The sequence below is a fragment of the Pteropus vampyrus genome, unplaced genomic scaffold, assembly GCF_000151845.1.
Source record: "Pteropus vampyrus isolate Shadow unplaced genomic scaffold, Pvam_2.0 Scaffold297, whole genome shotgun sequence".
NCBI classification, from domain to species: Eukaryota; Metazoa; Chordata; class Mammalia; order Chiroptera; family Pteropodidae; genus Pteropus; species Pteropus vampyrus.
Genome location: NW_011889078.1, coordinates 1,837,946 through 1,855,672, shown reverse-complemented (window position 1 = coordinate 1,855,672; position 17,727 = coordinate 1,837,946). Strand labels below are relative to the sequence as shown.

Here is a 17,727-nt window from a genome sequence, read left to right as displayed (position 1 = left end):
TATTTTTATTAATTTATCAGCAAAAGAGAATGACAGATATAAACCAATATAAGTAAATCTCAAAAACATGTTAGGTGAAAAAACAAGTTCAAAAAGGACACATACAATATACTGCCTTTTAAGTAAATTTAAAAACAAAATAATAGCATATATATTTTTTAATTGTGTTAAATTTACTGGGGTGACTGGTTAATAAAATTATACAGGTTTTAAGTGTACAATTCTATAATACATAATCTGTATATTGCATTGTGTGTTCACCACCCAAAGTCATTTTCCATCACCATATATTTGATTCTCTTTATTCATTTTTGTTCTACTCCCCACCCCCACCCTCCTAGCATATGTTATTTATGAATACAAACATACATAGAGTATAAGACCATACTTGGGAGTGATTCACACTGACCTGAGGAAAATGGTTACAGAAGGAGAGGCAAGAATTAGTAGTATAACAAAGTGTTAGGTTTAAAACAAAAGGTTTGAGGAAAGCAAAATGTTATTGGAGGTAGATAAGTAGGTATCAGTATTTGTTTAAATATACATACGCACATGTTTGTTGTAAAATATGATTTAAAAAATCACTTCTAGGCCTTTTGGCTTAAGATGAAGTATAGTAAAATATGATTAAAGATAAATATTTAAGAATTAGCCTGCAAATTTTTAATAAAATCGTAAAGGTACATCAACCTTATGACCCTACAGTTTTACTCCCAAGAGAAGTAAAAACATTGATAACATAGCAGCATGGATGAATCTTCAAAAACATTGTTAAGCAAAATTTTAGTCACAAGTGTACACTGTATATTTTTTTATTTATGTGAAGCAAAACTAATCTGTGTTGATAGAAGTCAGAAAGTAGAGATGTTGCCTTGGGGTGTTGGGGACTGACTAGAAAAAGGATCTTAATGGAAGTTTTGGTATATTGGAAATAGTCTGTATCTAGGAACAGAGAAAAGAAAAAATACAATGTGAGCTAATCTCATCTCTTATTCCTCCTGAAACTTTGCTTCCCCTTTTTTGTAGGTGGTGCTTTCTACACAGCAGAGACTAGTGAAAATGCAAAATTGCACTATTACAACTCATGGGCGCTTATCCTCCATGCTACAGCATTGTGGCTTACAAGCACAGGCTTTGTTGTTGCTGACCCAGATGAAGGAGCATCTAATCTCTCAAGGCCTGTAACACCAACTTCCATGTGTCAAGGTTCATCATCTGGGGCTACAGTAAAGTCTCCTGAGGATATCTACACTGATAGATTCCATCTTATTTTAGGTCAGTAAAAGAGCTTACAGCCTTCCAATCCTACAGAGCTTTTCTTAAACTGCGCTTCACTGTCAGTCAGCTCTTGGTGACTGTTACCTCATTCTTCATCAGATGTTAGTGATAGCCTTGATATAACTGAGTGAACTTGCATCCATTTTATAAAATTGTAAATTTTATGTGTTAAATCTAGAATCCTATTACAAGCTGGCTTCAGCATGTTTTTGGTTTTGTTTTTTTTTTTTGAAGTAGAATAATTGCTTAAAATATTATTGGAAAGCTTCAGCATCAATTTAAATGAATTATGGAAATTGCAAGAGAAGCCTAGTTCTTTCCACAGAATTTTCAAAGTGTCCATATGATACCTACAGTTGTTATGAATTTTTCAGTAGTGTATACATTAAAAAATGCCAGTATACTAGGGGATCATTCCTTCCCCTTTCCTCATTCTCAAGAATTGCAAGGTTCAAAAAATATATACTCAAAGGTACTGAATTATAAACAAATATTTAAGGCCAAAGATAAATGAGATTTTTACATTTATGAACTTTAACCCATTTTTTTGGCTTTCTTGAAACTTCATTTTTAAAGTGAGATATCTTTCTAAGGTACAGTGAATTCCTAGAATAAATGGAATAAATATTTTTAATATTTTACCTAGTTCATTCATTACCTATAAAGAAGTTACTGATTAAATGAAACGTGAGAGTTTTAAGGATAAGTGATTAAGTAAGAGTTATGGTTCATAGAGCTTCTATTATTATTCCTTCCCAGGCCAGACATGACCAGATTTCCTATATATTCTTGGGTGTATTAAATTTTTATTCCCATTTGCCTTGAGATAGAGCTTTTTAAAAACAGACTTTTATAGAATGTAGGATGGCAGAGCTATTACAAGCATAAGCTGTGCAGTTCGACTACCTCCGTTCAGATTCTTGCTGTACCCCATTAAAACTAACTTTGTACAAATTAAATCACGTAAACTCTGTGCATTCATTTTCCTTTCAAAAAGAGTGGTAATAATACCTGCTTCCTGAGGTATTCTGAGAAAGAAACGAAATGGTATGTGTAAAGTGCAGTGCCTGATACATAGTAATCATTCAATAAATTTAGTGAAAAAAAGGTTATGAGGCTCTATATGTTAAGTTCTCTGGTATAAATTTTATTATAATTTTTGTGTCTTTTAACTATTTTGTAGCAACTACACAATAGTGCACAAGCCTAATTGAGATTATTCTTTGTGTACATGTAGACAAAAACAAACTATTAAAAGACTTGCCTTATCACTTAATTGTTTAGAGTCCTAAATTCATTGTAGCTTATTTGCATTATTTTTTTGCTAAGCTTATTTATACATCTTATCAAAATGGAAAATTTATTATTTAACTTCATAAACTAAGAATCTCAAAAAAGCCTCCTTTTTGTCTGTTTTCTATAGGAATCAGTGTGGAATTTCTGTGTTCCTTGCGCTCAGATACAACCATGGAAAGCATTACTGCTTGTTTACATGCATTACAGGCCCTTTTAGATGTTCCTTGGCCCAGATCTAAAATTGGCAATGATCAGGTGATTTCTTGTTTTTTGTTAGGCTTCTATAGATTTCAAGGAACAGGAGCAGAAACACGTTTAGTTTACTACAGCGAACAGAGTGAACACAGAGAAGTAAAAAGAAAACTAAACAGCTGCACAGCTAGGCCTCAGAACTGGAATGCTGTCAGCAACTATGCTGACCCAGGAGAAATCATGCCTCTGACTGCCACCTTCTGTCTCTGCCTCTGCTGCACTTATTTCTGCTGTGATCAGCTAACCACTCTGCATAGCAGCCCTTTCAGTTTTGAAGGTTCTTTTTCGAAGTGTTCAGTACAGTAGTTACTAGTTACGTGTGGTCTTCCTTCTTTGTCTCTTTCTGCTTTAGTACACGCTGGTCTTTGTATACTTTGTACCTTATATTCCATTTCTCCAAGAGAGAATCTACTTGGTTCATTTAGTTACTGTCTGTTACAAATTATTCCTATGCACTGACTTGTCCATCCAGGTTCTTTTAAGAGAACTACAGGCTAGCCTGTAGGTGGAATCAGATGCTAATATCTGACCCAGTTTTGACTGTGGTAAAAGAAAAAAAATTCTACAAATTGTGGCACTTACTTTAACTGCTTTCCTAAGTGCAACTATGCATTGAGCAGGCATCCTTAGCATCATGTATTACCAGTGTATTAAATTTTTATCACTGACTCTTGGATGTTAAGAAACATGGATGGTACGATTTCCTCTTTATATGGACTATTATTTACCTTATTAACACTATATTAAGTTTAAAGTATTAATCAGATTGCTGCCTGACTTGGATTGTACTTGAATAAATTTTAAACTTTTTACGCTTGTTTATTGTGTATGTTAAAACAAATATAACGATAGATTTACTGTTATTTTCAAAGATGAAAGAAAGCTACTAGAGTAACCAATAGAAAAAAGGGGACATAATGAAATAGTATTTGTCCAGTGTTTTTATTCTTTAGTGAGATATCCATTCTGTGCTTATTAACTTACCCACTTTTAATGTCATACTTCTTCATTCTTTGTTATTATTAAAAATCCTTAATATAAATTTGGACATCTACATAGCAGTCTTTATTTTCTTTTATCCAAATTTCTCATCTTGTTTTGGAAATTTCCTTTCTTGTTTCCTCAGTTTAGGACCTGTGTGAAAATGATCTTTTGTCACGGTGCCATCTCCCACAAGATTGGACAAAAACCAATCTGGAGTTGGTTTACAGTGAAGCAACTGTTACATAACTTTATATCACTAACACCTTTATTTTTTTGTGAGCAATTTATTATATTCTCTTTTTCTAAATTTTGTCATAGAATTTAGGCATTCGTATTTTTTAAAAAGACAGTATATGATTTCTAATACAATCTCCCCTAAATGTTTTCTATGATAGGACTTGGGTATTGAGTTGTTGAATGTACTACATCGAGTAATTTTGACCCGAGAATCACCTTCCATTCAACTGGCTTCACTTGAAGTGGTAAGACAGATTATATGTGCAGCTCAAGAACATGTGAAGGAGAAAAGACGAAGTGCAGAAGGTGAATGTTCACCCATAATGTCAAATTAATCACATAGCATCATTACTTTTTAAAGTATTGTTTATATGTCTATTTCATTCTGATAATTCATCATGTGTAGCATCAATGAAACATTTCTGGGTATGGCTTTAAGTGCTCCCATTCACCTTTTCATATTAGCTTGGATACTGTCAGTAGCTAAACTACTATTCCTTAAGAAAAATGAGAATTTTAATAAACCCTCGGAAGGAGGGGAAAAGATGCCTTGTACATTGAGTACTTACACTAGCTATAAGTGTTTACCAGTGTACATAGAAAGAACGACTAACATTTTTTTAATGACTTAGGCTTTGCAAAATGATTAAATTGCTTGTTTAAAAATCTAATTTGGTATTGGCGAGTTTATCATTTAAGAGTGCGTTTGACTACATGTAACAGTGGATTTAAAACACAAGGATTTATTCTCTTGTCTAAAAGAAGTTCAGAGATAGGCAGTCCTGGGATTGTAAGGCAGCTTCTTAAAGGCATCAGGGACCTCTGTTCCTATCTTTCTGTGTTATGGTCACAAGATCAGTGTTGGAGCTCCAGCTGTCAGGTTCACATTCTTAACAGCAAGGAGTCAACCAGATAATATTTTAAGGTCAAGAGAATTACTAAGGATTTCTTTTGATTCATTACAATAAGAAGTCGTAATAAAGACAACTACATTTACTTTCATAATTGCTTTCTCTTTCAGTCTTTAACAACCAAGACTTGAGCCGTTTAAATGTGTTGCCTACAACAGAAATGAACTAAGTTGTCATCTACCAGAAGCAAAGTAAATACAAAATGTTTATTCAACACTGTTCTTTCTGTCTTTTAGTTGATGATGGGGCTGCTGAAAAGGAAACCCTGCCAGAGTTTGGAGAGGGAAAGGACACAGGAGGACTTGTGCCTGGAAAATCTTTGGTTTTTGCAACACTGGAATTGTGTGTATGCATTCTCGTTAGACAGCTCCCAGAACTAAATCCTAAATTGACGGGTAGCTCAGGAGTAAAAGCTACAAAGCCACAGATGCTATCAGAAGATGGAAGTAGACTGGTTTCAGCTGCATTAGTTATCCTCTCTGAACTTCCTGCAGTGTGCTCTCCTGAAGGTATGCTGTGGTATGTGATTGCTTTACTTGACCTGGAAGGAGGGAAACGGTTTTATTGGATAAAAATAATGGTTGTTAATCCTTTTCTCATTAAACCAAATCTGACCCAAAAGTTTGAGTAATGTTATTAATTCTAGAAGATTAACATTGCATTCTAGTAATTTGTTTTTACTAAAAGGGTGAAAGTTAATATAGAGACAACATGTACTACAGATATACTCTTTTATAGTTGACAGTATTTCATACTGGTCAGTGGCAGTTATTCATTCTTCGGCATTTTTTGGTATATAATATTCAATGGACTTTCCCTCAGCGATGACAGAAGTTTGTCATCATATCCATTTCTGTTTGGAATCAAGTCCATACTTTCAACATAGCATTTTAAGGCTCTCCATACGGTTCTGCTGAGCCACTACTCCTCATACCTTCTGTGTAAATCTTAAACCCAGGAGGCTTCATGCTTATCCCTATTCTGTGCTATTGTCCATGGTGTCACTTGATCTGAAGTGACTCCATCCCTTTTCTCCTATTGAAAATTTTGCCTTCCTTTGAAATTCAACTCCAGGAGTTTCATTTCTGAGGCCTCTTTATATATGTGTGTGTGTGTGTGTGTGTTATTTCTATATGTAGATACTTAGTTTTTTATGTGTCATATAGAGGCATTATATGTAATTGATTATCATATATAAAGAAGATATATATATATACACACACACAAAAGTATATACAGGTGTGTGTCTTATTTCCATTGAAATTTTTATCCTCTAGGAAATCTAGCACATAATAAATAGGTACTTAGTACTTAATACTTTTTCATTGGTAAGCATATTTCTGCTTAAATGTGTCTTGACCAATTTACGTCCTCTCTTATTTTTAACATGACTTTAAATTTTAATTTGAATTGAAACCTATATTCCTGTTCTCACTCACTGCCTTACACCAGGAGTTGCAGAAAAAGTGCCTGGCAGAAGATTAGGTTAGTAAAAATATACAAATTTTGTTGAGTAGCCTCTGGGAAAATTTAGTTTTAGTCTCTCATTTTAAACATACTGACTTCAACTCCTTGGTGGCCATGAAAACTTTATTTACTTATTTTTTCCCCCTCTTTAATCCTCCATACCACTTCCACCCTTGACCTACGGATATTGCCATCTCCCCTTAAGAACTGGATCTCTGAAGGCAGGGCATCTCCTCCCATGCACTCGTGGCGCGCACCTGGGGCCTGGCACACCCGGGGTATGGTCCGTGGCTCCACCTCGGGCATGAACCCAGGACCTTCTGTGTGTAAAGCAGATGTGCTATAACCACTACGCTATGGAGCATACCCCCATGAAAACGTTAATATTTTGTCCTGAGTGGATTGCTATAAATTCCTTGTAAAAAGATTTTAATATAAAATAAATTCAAATGGACAGTGGTGATGGTTGTACAGCATTGTGAATGTACTTAATGATACTGAATTGTACACTTTAAAATGGTTAAAGTGGTAAATTTTATGTTGTGTATATTTTACCACACCAAAAACAAAAAATAAAAATAAAAATAAACTTGACATTTGCTAACTACCAAGTAAAACAAAATAAGACAGCAAAAGATGATACTGTGACAATTTAAGTAACATCAATTATAACCAAAATATAATCTAATCTTTAAAATCTAAGTTACTTAAATTATCTTAACAATTATCATTTTTTATAAAAAAATAAAAGGGAGAAATCTTTGACATTGTCTTACTGATTGATGATTTCTTTTTAATAACTATATACATAGACTGAAATACAGAGTGTTTTTAAATATATATCTTACAGGAAGCATCTCAATTCTCCCTACCATATTGTTCCTCACAATTGGGGTCCTCAGAGAAACCGCTGTGAGATTACCTGGCGGCCAATTATCTTCAACAGTTGCAGCTTCCCTACAGGCTCTGAAAGGAATATTGTCTTCTCCAATGGCCAGAGCAGAAAAGAGCCACACTGCTTGGACTGACCTTCTCCGTAGTGCTCTAACAACAGTTCTTGACTTTTGGGATCCAGGTAATTAAAGCTCTTTGGAAGTAGTTGTTCAGTTCGTTTTAAAAAGCAAGAGGGATAGATGATTTTTTTGAGAATGATATATTGATCATGTTTGGCAGTCTCACCTGGAAGAGACCATAGTCACTCCATATGTGTTTAGAGAATATCTAAGTAGACAGAAACATCTATGTTCTTATTTTAGTATCTCTAACCTTTAATACAAGTAAAATGATTGGCAACCCTAGATCAACAGTGAGAAACCTTTAAATGTAATATTATGCTAATTTAAAAATGTAACATGATCCATGACTAGCTGGCAGAACTTTTTAATATGTACAGTATAGTGAAAAGTGCATAAGCTATGCATTATAAATATAAAATAAGACTGATCTGTTTCATATCCTCACACTTACTAACTAACTAGCCAAGTTACCCAGCTTCTCTGAGCCTTAGTTTTCTCATTAACAAAATAAGGCTATTATGTTTCAAGAAATTGTTAGAGCAGTAACATAATACATGAAAAGCATCTCACTTATTACCTGGCATGTATCAATAAGTGATAGCTAGTATTATGTTCAGTATCCATTAAAATTTGTTTACTCTTGTTATGTATTTTTCACTTTCAGCATATGTTACAGTGATTGTAAAAAGTCTTTATACAAATTATAAATTATCCTCACTTTTCTCGTTCTGTTTATAAATGTCACAGTTCACCATATTTGATTTCATATGGTGAAAAAGGTTCAACTGAATTCAACATTTATTGACCACCTACTTTGTACCCAAAGTTGGGAGTCTATTACCTATAAATTGCTATAGAGTATGATTAATAACATAAAGTACTCCTTGAAGGCAAAAGTAATATCTTAATGATCACTGTATCTCTAAGACAATAAAAAAGAGACTAACTGGCAAAAATGAGAGTAATCAGCTCTGCTTGAGTGAATCAAACAGTGTCACAGGTAGGGTTCTCTGGAACTTGGGGGAGAAAGAGTTTTATTAAGGAGCCAGATCTGTGAAGGGAATAGGGAAAAGCAATATTGGGAAAAAGAAGTCAGACTGCAATGTGGGCCCCAAAGAAGCACAGTGAACCTGAGAGCTCTGGAGATTGCCCATCAGAATGTCTCACATAGGACAAATCACCTGGCCTTTATCTGCAGGTGTGGGCTGCCCAGGAAGGACATGATCTTGGTCAAGGCAACTTTGTAGCTAAGGCCAACCCTGAAGGAGCTGAGAGCTAACCACACTCTCCATAGCTGGGTATCACCTTCCTCCACAAGGGCAATTTCAGTGGTACACCTCTGTATCTGCCACAAGAGGCTTCCCAGAAGAGTCAATTTCTAAAAGGATTAGAGAGCATTCTTCACAGGACATCATATATAGGGGTTCTAGTCACAGAATTTTGATCAAAAACCTAGGAACTTAATTAATATGGTACATTTTAAGACAGCTAGTAGAGAAATGAGAGAATGTAGATTTGATGGGAAAACGTAGTAGGGTAGTAATTAGTAGAGAAAGAAATGAAGTTGGGTGGTACATAGGGCCAGATTATGGAGGGTTTGGCGTGATCTGTAATCTGGACTGCTTTTAATATGCATGTGGAATCACTAAAGAGTTTTAAGGAGAGTAAAGTGATGAGATTTCCATTTCTGAAGAATCACTCTGACTGCGGCATAAAAAAGAACAAGATTCTGGAGATAGTAGCAGTAAGAGGAGTAGAATAATGAAAACTAAAATACTAAGCATGTACTAAGAATTTACTAATGGTTTGGTTTAGGAGTTGAAATATAGGGTGACTGGAACACTCAGTGCAATCAACAGAAATACCAAAGTGAGCATTTTTAGGGGAATATAGTGAAGCTGAATTTGAAATGCCTATAGGATCATCAAGTAGAACAGAATATGTAGAGGTCTGGCATTTAAGAAAGTCTGGACTAGAGACGATTTTAGACTACATGTATTTGGGAGTTGCTGGATGGTTGAAATTACCCAGTTTGAGTTTATGGAGCAAGATGAGAAGAGGGTCAGAAGAGAATGCAGTCACAGAAGCCAAATAAAAGAGTTTTAATGGTGAGGGAGTGGTCAGCAATGTATAGTGTTGGGGTACAAATAAGAGGTAAGGAAGGGGAAGAATCAATTATAGGCTCCTCTTACAGGAAGAAGAGAAAGCTGAGGGAAGGTGTAGGATCAAGGACATTTTTTTTTAAAGGTGAGACTGTATGAGTTCGTGCCTATTGGGGAAAAAAAGATAGAGGTGGAGTTGGAAGTGTTAGGGATGGAAGGAACATCCCTTTCTAGGAAGGAAGAAATAACATTCACTGAATTTGAGAAGGATTAACCTCTGCCAATGAGAGCAAAGGAAAGAAGATAAGGGGGGAAAGAAGTAGGTATAATTGTATGTTGTGAGTGGTTATGAGCTTGACTCTCATCACACACACACACACACACACACACACACACACACACTCACACACACACACACACACACACACACACACACAGATGCTTTTTTGTTGTGTATCAGGAAATGAGGTTAGGACCTTGAGGATTTTGACTGGCTATTGAGAGAAATTAAAGAAGTTGATTATAACAGGAAACCATTTACTACATAACAAATTTCCCCAAAACTTAGTGGCTTTAAAACAACAAACATTTATCATCTGTTAGTTATGGGTCAGGAATTCAGAGCCGCTTAGCTGAGTGTTTCTGCCTCAGAGTCTCTCATGAGGTTACTGTTAAGACATTGGCCAGGATTGCAGCTAAGTAAATCCATTTCCAAGGTGACTCATTCAAGGCTCTTGGCAAGACCCTCTCTGGCTGTTAGCAGGAGGCTCCACTTCCTTACCACATAGGCCTCTCCATGGGGCTAATGCTAAGGGAACCTTGCATCTATCCTAATTGAAAAATAAATTTAAAAAAAAAGAGAAAATGGAAATACAGTCATGTGCTGCATAACGACATTTCAGTCAAAGACAGACCGCATATACAATGGTGATCCCATAAGATTATAACTGACTCTAAACAAAAGTTTGTTTGGATGTTAAGAGAAGAGGCTGGACTAAACTATGGTGTTGAATTTACTGCTAGCTCTGAGTGGTGTAAATAAACAGAAGGCTTAGCATGCTTTCCACCAAAGGCCAGGACCAGGACTTGGCGAGTGAGCAAGAGGAGCAGGCTGGAGAAAAGAGGAGCCCAGGACCCCATCTCCACACCCACCCCTGCCTGCCCCTTCACACACAAATTCACTTCCCTTCCTTCCATTTCTTTTAATCTGTCTTTCTTCACAGTACTATTCTCTCAGAAACTCCCTTCCCACCGTTTCCTCTATCTTTCCTCTTTCCCTCCTTCCCCTCCTCACTCTCATCATTATTTCTAGTTTCAAGCTTTATCTCTCTGAGTCTCTTCTATCTCTGTTCTCCCTTTTACTCCCTTTCTCTTCCTTCCTTCTCTCCCTTCCTTTCTTCCTCCTCCTGACATCTCTTCCCCCAAAGGTGCCTCCCTCCACAGCCCTCCACCACCCCCCAACTCATGCCCACTCACAAGTGCATGTATTTTTACTGTACCTTTTCTAAGTTTAGATACACAAATACTATTATATTACAGTTGGCTACAGTATTCAACACAGTAACATGCTGTACAGGTTTGTAACCTAGGAGCAGTAGACTACACCATATAGCCTAGGTATGTAGTAGGCTCTACCCTAGGTTTGTGTAAGTGCGTTTTATGATATTTGCACAATGACAAGATCACCTAATGCATTTCTCAGAGCGTATCCCTGTCAGTAAGGCATAACTGTACGGGAATTTTAGAAGAAATGGGATGAGGAACCAGGAACAGTTTTATCTTACTGAGAATAAAAAAAAACCAAAACATTTTTTTGTAAACAGAGTAGCTGACTATGTTGTAATTTCAAGTTGCTATAAATGACTAAAAATAACTTGATTGTATTGGAAGTAGTATAGCATCATGGTTAACAGTTTGCTCTACGAAATCAAACTCTCTGCCTTACTAATTGTGTGACTTGGACAAATGATTGAATTTCTGTTCCTCAGTCTCTCATCCATAAAATGGAAATAAGAGTACCTGCTATAACCGCACACAAACTTCATTTCTTTAATAGAGTTTTTTTTTCTCTGATTCAAGCTAGTTTTGCCCAGACAAAAGCATATTGTCTCACTTGCTTTTTCCACCCTTATCCTTCCACCTCTGTATGCCTGCTTCTTTAATCATTAAGCCTTAAGACAGATTAACTGAACTCAAGTCTAAATTCATGAGGACAATAGGTTTCAGTTAGACCTTAGACCAAGGATAACATTGGCTTTAGATGTGTTTCAGTCCAAGGCCCATTGAGACAAAACAACCCCAGCAGGCCATGGGTCAGGCTTTGAGCGAAAGCTCACCAGTGTCTCCCAGACTGGCAACTCTCTAAAATAAATCCTTAACTTTGTTTGCTACAAACCTATACGTATCTGATTGACTTGGACGCACACAGGCCGTCGGACCCCTTTTGCTCTGGTAACACTACCTCATGGTGCTATTGTGAGGATTAAAGATTTATTGTATATGAAGTGCTTACAGTAATGCTGTCATAATTTTAAGTGTTGACCATGTGCCTATTTTACCTCACAATTATTCAAATTATTTTTATAAAATCAATCTCGTCCATAATATTTTGCTTTCGTTGCTACTCTCTCTCAAGTGTCAGCCCAAGTATCAATCTCCTAAGGGCTTGCTCTGACTACCCAGTATAGCAGCTCCTGGATTGCTTTGTATTATTTTAATTATTTTGTTATATTCATAGATCTTGTGACTAGCTGAAATTAAATCATTTATTTACTTTCTGGTATTTAGTGTATTTTCTCTTTACATTATATCTCAGTGCCAGAAAGAGTGCTGGTTCATAGTACCTTAAATATTTGTTGAATGAATGTTACTAAAGCTCCTCCTTTCCTCCATCTCTCCCCATATATAATATATAGCAGTCATTTTCTCATAAGTAGCACTCTGTTCTTACACAGTTTATTAGTTGAATTTGCCATTCCTTTTCAAATACTGATTTTCCACAACAGGCTTATTAAAATTATTTAATAAGAGCATGACTTTGGGAAATGAATTACATCTAATAGAAAATTTCTTAAAAGGATTGGTGTGAAAGGAACCAAAAGTTTTGCCTTTAAGGGTTATTGATTTTTAAGTTATTAAGAAACAAAAGACTCACAAAGAACCTTTGACCCTCTCCCCTTTCCTGCCTCAGAGATTCAGATGGGGAAAACCTATTCCAGGAAAGAAATCGTAACATAATCACCTTAGCCTAATCTGAATTGAGTTTGGTAGATGGAGCAATCCCCAGCCAGGGGTCTGTTTAAAACTAAATAGCCCCGTTCCCCCACCACCCCCATCTCATTATTTCTGGGTTGCCTAGCAAAAATTTACCTGCCTGTTATGTTCTTTCTTCCTCAATTACCTGTAAATGGCCCCTTCTCACTTAAAATCTGAGATCCCATTCCCCCCTTTCTCCTTTGTCCAGAATGTCATATATACCCAGTGTTGCCTCTCTCTCGTTGGACTCTCCATGTTTAATGTGAATCTCCGTGCACATATGTTAAAATTTTATTTTCTCCTGTTAATCTGACTGTTAATTTATTAGCCCAGCAAGAAGAACTTAGATGAAAGTTTTGTTTTGTTTTTAGCCCCACCCCCCATCCCGCACCACCACATTGGCCTATTGCAGGTATTTCCAGGTTTTTTCCTGTACTGTTAAGAAATAGTATATGTAGCAAAATACTAAGGTATTTTCACTTGACATGAGTATTATCAAAATATGAATACTTTAAACTTAACAAAGAAAAAACAATTGTCCAAGCAGTTCTGTATTGCCGCACAATAAAAATAGTAATGTAATGGCTAACACATACTGAGTATTATGTACAACATGCTATTCTAATAGATTAACTCATTTCATCCTCATAACTTGATAAATATAAGTATTGTTGTTATTCTCATTTTACAGATGAGAAAGCTGAAGACAGGGTTGAATGTCCAAAGTCACACAACTAGTAAATGGATATTCCTAGTAAATATGTACATGTATTTACCGCTGTCTTTATCTGTGAAGATTATAATTATTTTGGTAATCCTTGGTTCTAGAATTACTTACAATGCACACTTTTAAACCTGCAACATTTGCCAGGATTCTTAAAGTCAGTCACTGTCTATATCTGTTGTGTACACAAAAGAAATTGTCATAAATCCTTTTTCTCTTTAGTAGATGGAACACATCAAGAACTTGATGAAGTCAGTCTGCTTACTGCTATCACAGTATTTATTTTGTCTACCAGTCCAGAGGTAACTACCACTCCATGCCTTCAGAAGCGCTGTATTGAGAAATTTAAGTTTACTCTTGAGATAAAAGATCCTATGGTAAGTGTTTTTAAGAGAGATATTTTTAATAGGAATGTGTTTAGGCTTTTCTAAAACTTTGTGATTTTTGTTGACTCCAACAAAAAGTATCAGACTAAATTTTCATTTTTAGGTTTGGATTGATTCCTGTTGTTGCAGTAACAAAAGCAAATAATAGTAGTCTTATTCTTTGGCCCTGAGGATAGAGCATAGTCAGAGAAAAGTAAAGGAAATGTTAAAGAATAAATAAATTTGAAAGAAGGGCATCTCAAAATTGATATATCTCTAGAATTTTACAAGGGACATTTAGTAAAATACATTGTAGCTTACTATAGTAGATTTCCTTTTAAAAAATGAGAAAAGAAAAAGAAAAAAATAAAGGAAGACTCCAGCACATCCTTCAATATACGATTGTGAAATAATGGGACCCATTCCAAAAACACAAGTCGATCCCATTGCTTTATGGTCTCTTCATTTGCTGGATTAATATATGTGCTACAAAATGAATTTGTAGCACATGATCACAAATATATCAACTCCTAAAATATAGGAACCAGATTTTCTCTCAGAAAAAAATAATCATCCAAATACCATCATAATGAATTAAATAAAGGATGACATATATAGTAAGTCCTTACTTAATATCTTGGATAAGTTGTGCAACTTTAAGCAAAAGAACGTATAAAGAAACCAATTTTACCAGGGGCTAATTGATATAAACAAGAGTTAAGTTCCTAAGGCATGTCATCAGCATTATTCAAGGACCTGCTGTATTTGATGTATAATCATCTCCTTTGTTCTTCTGTCCTATTTGTTGCCTATAGCATTGCAAGGAGCTTTATGCAGCAATCTCAAAGTGATGGTTCTGATGTGTGATGACACATAGTTAATATAATCCAGACGTGGTTCCTTAAAACCTTAAGACCATGACATTTGAATTTCAGATATATGTGATTTTTTTATCTACAATATTTTCTGAAATCTCCAAAATATTTTTCAAATTTGTGTGTGTGTGTTTTGGTTTAATCTTGACTTTATAGAGTATAGAGGAGCACATGAGAGGGAAAATGGAAATTAGAGAAAAGAAAAATTAACTATATGATAGGGAAGGCAAATAAGTTATCCTTCTCTGTCATACCCACGTACCCCTATTCCCAGTTAAAACTGTCAAAACCACTGTTGTCAGTGTGCAAGTAAGAATACCTATTACATTACTTGGACTTTCAAAATTAGAACTAAATTTAGGGGGTGGCTCCATAATGTAGTGGTTAGCACGTCTGCTTTACACACAGAAGGTCCTGGGTTTGCACCCCAGGTGGAGCCATGGACTATACCCCCTGCTGCGCCAAGCCCCCAGGGTGCGCCAGGCCCCTGGTGAAGTGCAGCGAGCTCCTGAGAGGAGACGCCCGCTTTCAGAGATCCAGTTGGGGGGGGGGGATTAAAGAGGGGAGAAAAAAATAAAAATAAATTAGAAATAAATACCTTTTTTAATTTACTTTTTTTAAATTTGCATTAAAATCTACATTTTAATAAAAATATAAATTTATTTTTACAGTTTATACTGTTTTTGTCTCTTACCTGATTAGGTACAGATCAAGACCTATCAGCTCCTACTTTCCATTTTTCAGTATCCAAATCCAGCTGTTTCCTACCCTTACATTTACTCTTTAGTATCCTCTATTGTGGAAAAACTACAGGAAATCGACAAGAGAAAACCTGAAGACACTACTGAGCTTCAGATCTTTCAAGAAGGCATAAAGGTCTTGGAATCACTGGTAGCTGTTGCTGAAGAGCAGCATCGTAAGTGTTAGCTCTAAATTCATACTGTATCAGAATCTGTCCAGAATCAGAAATTAAATTGATATTTAAAATGTAAAACATTCAATTAGTCACTTAATACTATATTTTTATATTCATCGAAAGGTAGTATTATGTTAATCTCAAGTAGTATTAATCTGGGGGAAGAGATGGGAAAAATTGTTTTCTCCTTAAGTGGGGAAATATGAGTGCAGATCAAGTGTGTTTACAACTTTGTATAATAAACACTTACATCCCTGAACCTAGGGCTTACATCATTTGTTTATTTTCCAGGCGCTCAGCTGGTGGCCTGTCTTCTGCCCATCCTCATTTCCTTCCTTTTGGATGAGAATGCTCTGGGTTCAGCAACTTCCATAATGAGAAATTTACACGACTTTGCTTTGCAAAATCTCATGCACATTGGGCCTCAGTATTCATCAGTGTTTAAAAGTGTAATGGCTTCTTCTCCAGCCCTGAAAGCCCGCCTTGAGGCTGCTATAAAGGGCAATCAAGAAAGTGTCAAAGTCAGGATACCAACATCTAAACATACTAAACACTCTGGAAAGAATTCAAGCATCCAATTAAAGACCAATTTCCTCTGATGTTTTGTGGTTTTTTGTTTGTTTGTTTGATTTTGACTAGTAAGCACCTTAATACAGTACTTTATCATTTCCTTCTCTTTGGGAACTAAGGTGACATTTTAGACACAAGTGCACTTGGAGGTCTGGTTGATTGTTTTAATTTAAATAGCAGTGAGTTTTCAAAGTAATAGGAAACTTAGCATCTTTGTGGGGAAGTTTTTCCCATTTAATAAAACGACAGAGCTCTGTTAGAATTCTTGCCAGGAATTCAAGAAAATGTTAAAGAACTTAATTTACTAAACAATCTACTGCTTTAATAACGAAATGAATTTCTTTTGACAGTCCATACACACATGGTATACTTAATACTATGACAGATTTAACTCTGTTGTAAATTATCTGCATTTATATTGTATCCCAATTGCTAATTTTAAATTTTGCCCTATTCAGTAATTGTATTAAACTTTTCTTGGATTTCTCAAACAACATAAATGATTAGAAAGCTGTTTAGGAAACTTGATTTAGAAGGATTCAGTATACAATAGTACAAATTCATTATAGCCCTACAGTGTGACTTAAGATTTGGTGTGTACACATATCATGGGTTGTCACCATCTTTTGGTTTTGTTCATATCGGATTCAGAAAATGGGAATTTTTCTAATTTTAAATAGAATAAGACATTTCCACTTCAATTTCTGAAATAAATTTTCTGTTAACTCTGTTCCTAACAATTTTATTCATTTTCATTTGTGGCAAACATTCATACCAATGAGTTTAATGTAGATTCATTTCTATATTTAGATCAGCTATGAGTTTATATAAAATGTCAAATTTAGTACAACAAATTTAGATCATAATGAATACAAGATGTTTTTTTAACATGACATTTTAATATATAAAAAACTAATGATAGTCATATTGGTTAAAAAATATTTTTTAACTGTTGATGATCATTGACTTTCCTTCCACTTCAGTGTTATAATCTTTGACTCGAGCACTATGTTGAAACAAAGCATTTCCCTGTTAAAAATTAAAAACCGAAGTGATAGAGGCAGAACTAAGAAAAAAACACTTTGAGTCAAGCAAGAGCAATGTGATGTGTTCTATTTTATTATGTTTGTATGTAAATACTCTTGTAAATTGTTCAGAATGAAGACATTTGACAAATTCTAACTACAATCAATTTTTCTAATTTACATAAATAAAGCTAATTTTCTTTACTGTTCTTGTATTTGAAATTATTTATCCACATGAGATGGCTGATTAATCTCACAGATTCCAGAAAATCAATTCTATGGAGCAAATAATATCCTTTGTAACTTAGCCTTTTTTCTCAAAGAAGCCCTTTCTTTGGAGCAATTTTTACAATGGTTTGGATTCTCTGTCTTCCTAAGGGTCTCTAGGAATTTGAGTGTGTACTTCTTATTGTTTCCCTCACCTGAACGCCCTTCCCTTTGTTCTATTTGGCAG

At 35.3% G+C, this 17,727-nt stretch overlaps 1 protein-coding gene across 1 annotated transcript in view; it reads left to right on the top strand.

The window, feature by feature from the left end:
* The window catches only part of HEATR5A (HEAT repeat containing 5A), a 91,082-nt gene extending 73,600 nt beyond the window's left edge, over window positions 1-17,482 (top strand). The window contains exons 29-36 of the mRNA XM_011376414.2: window positions 1,027-1,275; window positions 2,702-2,829; window positions 4,206-4,353; window positions 5,195-5,467; window positions 7,276-7,500; window positions 13,745-13,899; window positions 15,465-15,678; window positions 15,970-17,482. Coding sequence (XP_011374716.1) covers window positions 1,027-1,275; window positions 2,702-2,829; window positions 4,206-4,353; window positions 5,195-5,467; window positions 7,276-7,500; window positions 13,745-13,899; window positions 15,465-15,678; window positions 15,970-16,277 — 1,700 coding nt within the window. The 3' untranslated portion in view covers window positions 16,278-17,482. The remainder of the gene's footprint in view (window positions 1-1,026; window positions 1,276-2,701; window positions 2,830-4,205; window positions 4,354-5,194; window positions 5,468-7,275; window positions 7,501-13,744; window positions 13,900-15,464; window positions 15,679-15,969) is intronic.
* Window positions 17,483-17,727: the final 245 nt, after the last annotated feature.